A 12,812-nucleotide genomic window follows, 5' to 3' on the forward strand; every position below is an offset into this window, starting at 1 on the left:
AGAGAATAATTCAATAAGTAGCCCTTGAATATTCCCATATCCAGGCTTTCAAGACTCATATACGACAATGTTTTCCAGATAGATCTGGTTCCGTTCACTGCAAATGTCAATCAACTTCTTGTTTTGTTATTCTCGTATTTTCTGCGTGTATGAGCCATTTTTTTCTTTACTGTGGCAAGCACCCAAGATAGTACACTGGATTGGTGACTTTTCTCATTGCCATGAGGAATGACCAACATAGCCATCTTAGAAAGGAAGGATCGATTTCCACTCTCGGTATGAGGTTGCAGTTCATCGTAGCAGGGAAGGAATGCGAGCAAGCCAAGCAGGGTCTGCGGTAGCAGTAGTGTAAGGTCAGAGGTCACATTGTGTCTGCTGTCAGGATACAGGGAGAGATGAATTCTCGGAGATATGAGCCTGTTGGGGACATTCCACAGCCAGAACAATATATATCCTACCATGCTGTTGTCTGAAATCAGCGTTTCCACTTGGACCCCAGTTTGCCGTCTCTGCCTCCGGTGGCTGCCCATCTTGTACAGGGAAGCCAGACCCTGCACAGTGCCTTCCTTCCGGCCTCTGTGTGATCTGGCTGCCATTATCTCCCTAATCTCTTTTGTCTATTCTCTCTCCCTCTCTCCCTCCCCCCCTCCTGCTCTCTCCCCCCTCTCTGCACTTACTCTACCGTAACTACCTCTCCTTGTAACTGCTCTTCCAACACTCCTCAAGCCCTTGCTGTGGCACCTTTGACTCTATCTGCCCTTCCCACTCTTACCCAGATTCTCACTGGACTTTTTCTGTCCCTCCTCTACAAGTTCAGTCACCTTCCAAGTGAAGTTGTCCCCACCACGGTACACACCACTCCCTAAGATTTTCCTCGCTGTTTTTACCACCACCCAATGTACTACCCACTCACTAACTTATTGCCTGAATTCCCTCTGGACCTCCATAGAAACCCCTCTGGAGACTTTATCCTCTTTATCAATTTACCCCCATGCTTTAAGGAGTTACCAGATGTGTAAACTGGTGACCAAGTCCAGTGAGATAATTATTTGTTTTGACCTAAATTCCATCAAGGGAGGCAAGTGTGGTGGAAAAAAAAAAAGTTAACCAGGCTCAGCATGGTGTCCAATGCCTCTGATCCCAGAACTCAGGATGCAGAGGCAGGAGGATTGCAAATTCACGGCTAGCCTGACAATAAGTCCAGGCCCAGCTAGGACTGCACAATGAGACCATTGATGATGATGACAAAGATTATGATGCACACTTTTTTAAAAACCAGAAAGAAGCATGAGCTAGAAAAGAAAAAAAAATGGAAACCAGAAGAAGTGATAGACAGTGCCATAGCCACTCCTTGGCTGTGTTGGTGATTACAAAGTCCCCATTAGAAGGCAGCTTCTGAGCAAAGGCCTCAGCAGCAGGAAACAGCTGGGGACATGGGGCTGTGGTGAAGGGGAGCATTAATGGGGCAGTGAGCATCTTAAGCTCAGATAAAACTCAGCTTGATGAGATGGAACAAAATAAAAGACTGGTGATCACAGTTCAGTTGAGCCACTGAGTAAAAGCAAAGGAAAGATTGACGTGACCATGGCAGGTGGGAGCCACAAGAGTGCATAGGTAGCAGGGAAGTCTGGACCGTGTCTTAAGTACAATAGGAAGCCTTTGAGAGTTCTAACTAGGGAGATAGGAAACTAAACACTGGCTTTTGAAGAACACACTGGATGATGCATGGGAAATGAGTTGTAGGGATGAGCAAGTGAGATGATGTCACGGTGTCACCCATTGACTGCCGTTGTTAATTTGGCTGATCTGGACAAGTAGGTGGGCGCTTCCTTTCTCCTTCCGTATCCCGTGTGTGTCCCTCCCACACATGGGGCTGCACGCGGGGCCAGAGAGGACTATGTCCCTCATAAATAAGAGCAGTGCTTCTGTCAAGAGTATACAAATGGGTATCGTGATAGAACACCAAATGAGCTCTCAAGGAAAACAAAGGACAGCAGTGGAGAACGGCAGCAGGGTGACTTGTTCTAGATTCATCTAGCACAGATGAGCACGCATTGACTTCAGCTACAAGTAAGTGGTGGGTGCGGATATGCCCTATGGAGTGACTAGCTTTGCCCATGGATGCAGATAAAAGAAAATAAGAGCAGGGAGGCCACAGCAGGTGGGTCACAGGTTCAAGAGTAGCCTGAGCATAGCCTGTGACCCTGTCCCATAAAACTCCAAGGACTTGGTATTAGGGTTTAAAAATAGTGAGACACAATAGAACTGATATGGGGAGAATTATTATAGAAGGGGAGAGAGGGAAGAGGGAGGGAAACCCCAGGGGGACAGAGGGGGGCCAGGTTGGCTCTACTTACATGTCAATACTTCAACACTTGGGATGTAGCTCAGCGGTAAATGTTTGCTTTGCATGTGCAAAGCCCTAGACTTGATCCTCATCACCTCAAGAGAAGGATAAAGGGATGGAGGGAGGATGAATAAGTTTTAAAAAATCATAATTGAGCCCAGCGTGGTGGTGCACACCTTTAATCCTAGCACTTGGGAGGCAGAGGTAGGTGGATCTCTGTGAGTTCGAGGCCAGCCTGGTCTACAAAGTGAGTCCTGGACAGCCCAGGCTACACAGGGAAACCCTGTCTGGAAAAACAAAAACAAACAAACAAACAAAAATCATAATTGAACACTTTCAAACTGCTGGGCTATTTATAAATGAGGGCCACATTGTGAATGTTTAGCAGAGAAATGAAAAGAGAGGTGTCTCTTACAGGAGAAGGGGGGTTGGCAAGGAACAGATGCAGTGTGTTTGCTCCAGCTGGCCTGTGGAGAGCAGGTCACCTTGCAGCTCCTCCCTGCCATCTTCCAGAAACAGATAGCTTGGCTCCTTTAGTTAAAATGACAGTAAACGCAAGGCACAGCCTGTCTGAATCCAAGGAAGATATAGAACAAAGCGTTCATCGGCGCAGAAGGAAGCAAGGTCCCTGACTCTCCAACTGTATTTTTTTAAGACCAGACAGTGTGTGTGACACAGCACCTTAGGAAAATAATAGAAATGCTCCATGTTTAAAGAAATAACTGAGAAGGTTTCACATGTGTCTTAAAGGTGAAAGAGAGTTAGTGAAAGAGGTGGAAGATCACAAGTTCAAGAAGCATTTGCTCTTAAGAATTTGGTGGGATGTTGACACTGTTTTAAATTACAAATGATGTAGACAGCATATACCACCAAGTTTTTGAAGCTGGAAACACAATCTGACTAATTTGTTAATTTGATTTATTCTAAGACTCCGTGGCAGAACAATTTCACTTGTAAATTTTAGTATAGAAGCCCAAAAAAGTAATTTGCATGATTTAGGGCTAAGATACTTTTCATTTAACAACTTGCAAGTGAAAATGAGATTTCATTACCAACTCATTTTGTGCCATAAGGATCGTGTGAGGAATTGCATAACATCACGGGGTGTGGTGCTGCTCCATGTTCGTACAGAGCCCGTACAGATTGCAAACTGTAAAGAGCCATGAGTATGATTGCTTCAGATCTGCTCACTTAATGTTTCTAAACTCTAAGATTATGGATATGCATAAATAAATAAGGATTAAACTTAGTTTGCCATTTCTGCCAAAAAGAAGCCTCTTCCGTCATTACGAAACTATGTGGTTTAGCAAAGTCTCCCTCCCTGTGAAACGAAAGGAAAAAGCAGCATAGATTTTTTCTCTCTCTCTAAAGCAGCTCTAAGCAGAAATGAAACGTAGTCAAATGTCATTATATGTCTTTATCGCAAACATTGCTTTCAAAGCCCTAACATCAGTGGTGTGTCCTAGGACATGTAACTAGCCTATTGCAGTAATCCTCTGCAAAGAACAACAACACGGTCGCCTCGCACAGAAAAATACAAAAATGGTCCCGCTCCAGTTAAGCTAATGAGGTTGTAATCATCATGACAGGCAAGGAGGCAACTCAACAGGGACACTTGTCCCCTCCCTGTGCTGTTGAAATAACCTCAAGGAATTAACATTTCACCAGCAGCCCATGCAGAAGAAAGGCTTAAACCCTGTGTCACCAGACTGTTCCAGCTTCCTTCTGTTGATCTGATTTAAAAAGCTCTGACCAAAAGCATCCTGGGGTGGAAAGGGTTTATTTGACTTGCACTTGCAGATGAGGGAACCTCACTGAAGGAAGCCAGGTTAGAATTCAAGGCAGGAACCTGGAGGCAGGCTCTCTGCAAGAAATACTGCTCGCTGGCTTGCTCACTGGCTAACTCACAGGCATATTCGTGTTTAGCAAGCATTTTTTTTTATACAATTCAGGACCACCTCCCTAAGGAAGGATGTCACCCACCACGGGCTGGGCCATCAGTATGTGCACAGACCAGCCTGATAAAGACAATTACTCAGTTAAGATTCTTTTTCTCAGGTGATTCTAGGCTGTCTCAAGCTGGGCAGTAAGTGGATACAACCAGAGGGAAGAGCTTTTCTCAGGAAGAGATTTCATACATGACACTTCATGAGACCCTCTTGTAGGTCGGACAGGAGTCAAAACAATGCCAAGTCGATCATGGCCAAAGCTCCACCTTAGCCAGGACTGTTTAACTATGCAAATCTCTTGCCCTCTATTTGAACCTTAAACTGCTTGCCAACACCCTAAACAATGACTCGAGGTCCACTGCACCCCTTTATTTCTTCTGCCTCTTCCCAGTGTATTTAGTAAATCTCCTTTCTGCTCTTCACTTTGTCTGGTTTTTTTGTTTTGTTTTGTTTTGTTTTGTTTTGTTTTGGAAAAGGATTTTTTAATTTTTTTATTTAATTAACTTATTCAGATTACAACTCAATTGTTATCCCATCACTTGTATCCTCCCATTCCTCCCTCCCTCCTGCTTTGTCTCTTTAGTTGGCACACTGGGGACAGCAGCAAAGCCTCGCTTACTGAAGCTGCCATGCTTAGGCTTTTACCCTAAAAGTTCCTTTAACAGTGGGACTTCAGCCACAAAGATACAGGGAGATCTGTTAATCAGGAAATGCTGCTAGCCATAAAAGCAAAATGGGAGCAAAAAAAAACGGAAGGATGTTGGGAAAGTGAGAAGTGGGTTCTTCTTCAGTTCTGTTTACTTTCTGTCTCCCCACCAGAATGCAGTGGCTTGAAATTGGGCCAAGGGCTTTGTTTATTCTGTTTTGTGTCTTGTGAATTTATTTCTCTACTTCTGTGTCTCTAATATATAAAGGAGGTCACAATGAGGTCAGACGATCTATTCCACTTTTAAAATATATTTTTATTTGCTCTCTGAGAATTTCAGACATGTATACAATATATTTTGATCATATTCACACACACACACATACACACACACATACACACACACACATACACACACACACATACACACACACACATACACACACACACACATACACACACACATACACACACACACACATACACACACACATACACACACACACATACACACACACACACACATACACACATACACACACACATACACACACATACACACACACACACATACACACATACATACATACACACACACATACACACACACACATACACACACACACACACATACACACACACATACACACACACACACATACACACATACACACATACACACACACATACACACACATACACACACACACACACATACACACATACATACATACACACACACATACACACACACATACACACACACACATACACACACACACACACACACATACACACACACACACACACACACACACACACACACACACACACACAATCCCATCCCCAACTCTTCTAAGACCCCCTGCCATATCCCATCCCAACTTCAAATCCTCTTTTTTCAACTCACTGAATCCAGTCACTGCAGCCAGTATGAACATGTGCACAGGCCCAGTCACTGGAGAATGGGTAACCTCCCACAGACCAAATAAGTGCCATCAACTGATAATAGCTCCTTAGGCAAGGAGAGGGCTTCATGAATACCTCTCCCAGGCTGGAATTTTGACTCTTCTGATCCTGAACAAATTTTTCGCATGCAACTTCAGCTTCTGGGAGTGCCCGAGCACAGCAATCCTGTCATGTCCAGAAGACACTTTCTCAACAGTCATCCTCAACATCTGGCTCTCACAATCTCCCTGCCTCCTCTCCCTTGAGCCTTACAGGGAGTGGTGTGATTCAGGTGTCCCATTTACTGCTCAGCACTCCACAAGTCACTTACTTACTCAATATACTTCGGCCAACTGAGTCATAACCTCTGATGAGAATCAAGAGCTGCATTAATCTATGGATAAAAAGATAGATATTGAGATTATAAGGCAGTTTGATGCTACATCCATTTAGTAAAATAATAAATGTAGGTTCTCCTCTGAGGCCCGTGATTTCCCCCTCAGCTTTGGGTTCTTGGCCCAATTTATAGTACCTGGCATGGGCTCTGTCCTGCGGAGCAGGCTTTAAATCCAACCAGAAAGGGGTTGGTTACCGCCCATAACAAGCATGCCACTACTGCTGGTTGAGAAAAGTCACCAACAGCCTTACCCAAATGTGAACCCTGTGAGCTACAGCAACACCTACAGGGTGCATTCCTAATGTACAGTGGCAGGAACAACAGCAATGCTGACACCTTGAGCTTAGCAGCCCACCCCAGATGCTGAAGCTGACTGACTGCTCTTGTGGCTTCATCTTCAGCTTGTGGTTAAGGTGCACATGAATGACAACAGCACCAAGTCACTGATGGTGGATGAGCGACAGGTGGCTCGGGATGTCCTGGACAACCTTTTTGAAAAAACTCACTGTGACTGCAATGTGGACTGGTGTCTTTATGAAATATATCCTGAATTGCAAATTGGTAAGTCTCCTCCCCCCACATGGCTTTTGTTTTATTTTGGGCTTTGGTCTGTTTTAACCATTTGTTTTAATGCCTCAAGACACGACAGTGTCACTGCCCTCATCTGAGGTTAGCGCCTGCTTGTTTGTTTCGTTGTGACAGACACTCAGTTGCTAGAGGGCGGCCAGGCTTTTGGGGGATATGTACTTCATTACTATCACCTTGCTGGTGGCTCTAAACAGGGAAGGAAGGGGGAATATAGTCCGTCCTGCTCCATGCTTAGGAAGCGCATCACATTGCAGAACATCCTGGGCATCTGCCAGCTAACATTCCTTTAGAGATTGCTCCCTTGAAATAGTGTGACTGCCAGATCTTATATCTGTGCTCGCTTCCTCTTTCCCCATCAAAACTTGACTGATGGCCAAGAAATTGCTAATGGAAGAGGCTCAGCCCCAGGGAGCAAAGGACACTAAAATAAATTGATGGATTTTGTTTTTTCTTTCTTTGTTTTTCTTTCTTTTTTTTTTTTCTTTTTCCTTTCAGCAATTTAATAATTTCTGTTTCTTCCCATTCACCCTCAAGGCAAGGCAGTCTCCCAGAAGTAACTGTTATTGAGGCTTTTTAGGGAAGTTTTTTTACTGTAGAAAATGGTCTACTTTTTTGTTTGTTTGTTTGTTTGTTTGTTTTTTCGAGACAGGGTTTCTCTGTGTAGCCTTGGCTGTCCTGGACTCACTTTGTAGACTAGGCTAGCCTCAAACTCACAGCAATCTGCCTGCCTCTGCTTCTGCCTCCCGAGTGCTGAGATTAAAGGCATGCGCCACCCAATAGTACCTTAATGAGGCATGGTGGCACACGCTTGTGACCCCAGCCCTGGAGATGCTGAGGCAGGAGGGTGGTGAATCCCAGGCTAGTCTGAGCTACATAGGGAGACCCTATCTCAAAACTAACACAAGACAAAGAAACAACAAAACAAAAGCCTTGACGTTTCCTTCAACTCTGTGAGTCAGGGAAGCAAGGGAAGAAAAAGCGCCCTTTACTTTCAAGTGTGGCTCAGGTATTCATCTATTATTTTCAGAGTTTTAGAGCAGAGTTTATGAGTTTCACAGTTTCACTCAAAGCTTAAGCATCCATCGCTCTTTTGTCACCCCTATAGAATTTACTTCTGCTAAGAATCATTTAAAACGAAAAACAAAATGCCATCATTTAAAAAGCGTGATACTTAATATTGGCCCAGAATACTATAATTTCCATTTATCATGTTTTTATGTTAAGATAAATTTAAAGGAACACTGACATATAAAAATGGTAGGAATGAAGGAGAGATAAACCTGTTTTTTAGGATCCCAAGTGTGGAATCGGAACAGTCTTGTGAGAACAGGTGAGGTTAATCCACTAGAAGGCAAATCAGGTGGGAGGTTGATTGTTGCCAGCTGAAAAGATCCCATGAACAGACTCTGGAAGAAGATATATAAATGAGCCAAAAACTAGAGGCAGGGCTTTTGGAGACTTGGGATAGTTTTGGGTGTTCATCGCTGCACTTTGAGACGCTCCTAGAGAGAACCACTCAAGGGAAGGCTTCAGGGCTCCGGCTCCTGCTGAGGTTCTGGGTTCTGGTTGCTCCAGGTTCCAACAGAAGAAGTCCTGCCGATTACACCAGGAGAATCGTTCCCCAAAACTGATATCCTTACGGTTTTGTTATTCTTTAATCCTCTTTTCCTATTGTTTCGGCTAGTCGGGTTATAAGGGACATATGCTCGGTTAGTAAGTTCGTAATAAAGTATATTGGTTAAGAAAACTGAACCTACATAGGAATGTGTCCCTATACTTACAGGCAGAGATGTTAGTTCACAGGGAAGGCCCTGACGTTCCCCAGGCCTCCTGCCTCTTCACAGTGCACTGTATAGAGAGAGACACGTGGCCAGTTCAGGAACGGAAATGGTTTATTAGGGACAAGATGCACAAGGGTTTGGAGGTGTGCTATGCAAGAACAGAGAGAAGATGCTGAGCAGGGAACTCATGCACCTTATAGGTATCATTAACATAGTACCCACCTCCCCAGCCTCAGATACCCACCCTTTCTGCAGAGCATGCGCCCTTGGCTAAATAAATCCAAACACACCCACCACCCCTCCACCCCCCAACCCGCTAAGTGAGGGCTGCCAGTGTTTAGGAACCTTGTGGACCATTGTACTCACCTCAATAATAGACTCTCGTCTGAAATGTCTTTTATTTCCTCAGAGAGAATTTTTGAAGACCATGAAAATGTTGTTGAAGTCTTATCAGACTGGACAAGAGACACAGAAAACAAAGTACTGTTTTTGGAGAAAGAGGAAAAGTATGCTGTGTTTAAAAATCCTCAGGTAAGATGGCCTGTGTTTCATTAAACTGTGTAGCAGAAGTTTTTGTCACCTGTGTACTGACCAAACCATAATCTCAGGATATCTCACAAATGTGTTTCTTTCAAATAAATGCAAACTTAGAAATTCAGGGTCCTTTGAAAGACCTAGGAAGAAAACTTTTTTTTTCATTAAAAATTGAAAGCATATAAATTTGTTGTTGTCTAATCCAATGTGCCTTGATATACTATAGATTCTTTTTTCTCTATTGCAAAGTACCATGTTTTGGTAGTCCATACTTGCTGCTTATCAGTACTGTGGTAACTAAAGGGAGTGGTACTGGGGGGGAGTCATATCCATAGCCAGCTACCATATTTTTTAATTATAAAAAGAGATTTATTTATAACTTGGACCAGAGCTTATGAAAGACGTATACCTAGTTTCTCTATACCTTTTCTATGTTTATTTATAGAAAAGTAAAGGCCAGGAGCGTACATGCATAGATCTAGTCAGAATGGTGTGAGCTCTGTCTTGGAGACACTTACCCACTGTGTTGATGCCGCAGCTACAGCTCGTTCCTTCGCTTGGCATAGACAGCCTGGGAGCTTCCGTATACTACTCCAAGTGTCCTGTCATTCACAGGGTCCCTGCCACACTGTTTCAGGAGTACCTGGAGAATATAAAATGTATTGTGATTTCCTTAAGCAATAGACAGGAGCACAAAAGCATTGTTCCTGCATTTGAAAGTACATCCCTCACATCACATAGCAGGATGCCACCGGAAAACCTGAGCCTTTCCAGGAAGAGCCTGGAGCAACTAGAAATCACATGACAGACACCACGTAACCAGAATAGCAGTCTGTGCTGCCAGTCACCACAGACGCCAGTGAACAGAGACAGCAATCTGGAAAGGTCACTACCAGAAAAGCTCTGCCTTCTCACCCTGTCCCATACTTTGTACCAATTAAACATTCCAAAGTGTAGCCTTGTCCCTTAGTCAGGGGCCTTGTCCCTTAGTCAGGAGCCTTGTCCCTTAGTCAGGAGCCTTGTCCCTTAGTCAGGGGCCTTGTCCCTTAGCCAGGGGCCTTGTCCTTTAGCCAGGGGCCTTGTCCCTTAGTCAGGAGCCTTGTCCCTTAGTCAAGAGCCTTGTCCCTTAGCCAGGGGCCTTGTCCCTTAGTCAGGGGCCTTGTCCCTTAGCCAGGGGCCTTGTCCCTTAGTCAGGGGCTTGTCCCTTAGCCAGGGGCCTTGTCCTTTAGCCAGGGGCCTTGTCCCTTAGTCAGGGGCCACCCTTGTCCCTCATTCTCCATACTGAGCTTCTCCCCTGTTCTGGTCTACACCCCTCCTTTGCTCCCATGTTCCCCTGTGGAGCCGAGCTCACAGCCACACATGGCTACTTGGTCTCAGTACCTTCCAGGCTAACTCGGCAGTGTGTGGGTGCTGAGCTCTTGTTCACAGCATCAGGTGACAGTATGTCCTTATATAAAAGGTCCCCAACTCTCCTCCTGCCCATTCACGTTTTTTTCTTTTAATTCTAAGAATGTTACAGATGGAAGTGATCTCTGAGGTCATCCAAACAGCTTTCCATTTTACGGGAGAGGGGACTGAGTCTCGAATCACTGAGGACAGAATGAGGAGAGCCCACGACAGGCTACTTGCGGGTATTTCCCCTGGCGTTAGTGTTATCATTGCTGTGGCCATACCTGGCAGAACCAGTTTAAGGGAGGAAGGGCCCATTGTGCCCATTGTGCCCATTGTGGTAAGGAGGGTATGGCAGAGCCTTCATGGCGTGTTGGACAGGAAGCAGTATAGGGTAGTAACAGAAAATGGCTAATGCAAGAAAGATCCCCCAAAGACATAGTCCTACAGACCTTCTTCCTCCAGCCAGCATCCCCTGATGGGGTTCCACCCCTCCCCCACCCCACCCCACACACCTCTCCACCCCTTCCCAATAGTCTATTCAGACTATGAGCCCATCAGAGCACTAATCCATTAATTAGGTCATAGCCCCCATAGTCTAATTGGCTCTAGAAATGCCCTCATGGACACAGTCAGAGAGTGTTTTTAATAATATCTTAAGTGTCCCTCAATCCAGGCGAATTGACAAGGTCAACCATCAAATAACCGCCCTGTGCTGTTTTCTGAGGTCCTCCCTGGAATATGTGGTGGCAAATGACAACAAAGCAATTAAGAAATATCCAGCCCTAAAAATGTCAATTTTTCAACCTATTGTCTAATCATTCCATTATAATGCTTGTATTAGTAAGAGGACAGGGGTTGTAACAAATAACGCCTCAAATTCCATGCCCCAAACAAACTAGAATCTTATTTCTTTCTCATATACTGACCCAGACAAAAGAGAATAGATTTACTTGATTGTCTCTGCCAGAACATTTGACTTCTATCTCCGTGTCCACGGTAGCTCTGCGTAACAACTCCTCTAAACTGCAGGGGAAGAGGAAGAGGCCAGGGCAGGGTATAACCACGCTTCTTTCTCTTAGACACCACTAGCCATAAAGGAGCTGCTGGTGACGCTGAACTACAAGAGTCTAAGGGTGTGATGTCTATATAACAACCGTATACACCGTATTCAAGGCCACCATTTTGCACAGCTCCCTCCCGGAACACCCTTTCTGTTGAGTCCATGAAAGCCCTGTCCAGGAACTGTGCAGTGTGGCCATTGTTAAGAGGAGGAAGGGGACAAACAGCTTAGTGTCTGGTAAAGCACTGTCATGTCCTAGGAGTACAACGCTTCCCCTCAACGCGCGCCGGGCACAAGGGAGGCTCTTTGTGTTTCTTCTTGGTATTTGCTCCCCGCTATAGCGGCAGTCAATATTCAGATACTCACCTCCTCCGTTGTCCCTTATTTTGGACTTTAGTGAATTGGAAGCATGTTATAGTTCACAGTCATGTTTGGACTTTATTCCCACCTAACTCTCGTTCACGTGGATACCTATAGCATCAGTTTACTCTTCTCACTTCCAATTGGTATTCCGTCCGGTGACTAAACCAAAATATATATACTCACTGCTGACCAGACATGTGGTTTGTTTCTAGCTTGGCATTTAAGTAGTAATGCTGGTGGGAATATCTCATATGTGTCTTTAGCTTAACACATGCAGACATTTCTCTTGTCCATATATTTATGAATGAAAGTGCTGGGGTGTGGATTATGTTTCTATTTAGCTGTGGCAAATGCCGATGAGGAATTTTCTGAATGGTCTTTAGGTTTGCTCTTCCTTTATCATCGTATGAAAACCCCTATTGCTCTAGAATCTCAGAAGGCATCGGGGCTGCTTTTTTTCTGCTTAGTTTGAATAAATTAGTAATCAACTCTCAGTCACCAATAAGACATTGGTGTCACATTAAGAAATCAAAGCACTTCCCTTTGTCGTCATTTAATCAAGGGCGATCCCAGCCCTGAATTCTCTACTCCCTGCTGCCTGAGTCTTTGGTGTTCTGTCTGCCGCATGGGTCTGAACCTGTGTGTGCCTTCAGGCTGTCTAGAGAACCTGTCCTGGCTCTGTATCTGTGTCTGTCCCTATCACAGGGACAGTGTGCTCTGTCCTTCTGAACAGCAGAGAAAGCATCACATGGGGAAGGGATGAAGGATACTTTAGAGACATTTTTAACAGAGTTTTACAAGGGTTAC

General features: G+C 44.6%; 1 protein-coding gene across 1 annotated transcript in view; it reads left to right on the forward strand.

Moving 5' to 3' along the window:
• Positions 1 to 12,812, forward strand: part of APBB1IP (amyloid beta precursor protein binding family B member 1 interacting protein) — a 100,407-nt gene that overhangs the window by 52,440 nt on the left and 35,155 nt on the right. Inside the window, exons 6-7 of the mRNA XM_084781968.1 lie at positions 6,689 to 6,848; positions 9,066 to 9,187. Of these exons, the coding sequence (XP_084638094.1) occupies positions 6,689 to 6,848; positions 9,066 to 9,187 (282 nt within the window). The remainder of the gene's footprint in view (positions 1 to 6,688; positions 6,849 to 9,065; positions 9,188 to 12,812) is intronic.

This window comes from Acomys minous (genome assembly GCF_964271855.1).
Source record: "Acomys minous genome assembly, chromosome: 5".
NCBI lineage: Eukaryota > Metazoa > Chordata > Mammalia > Rodentia > Muridae > Acomys > Acomys minous.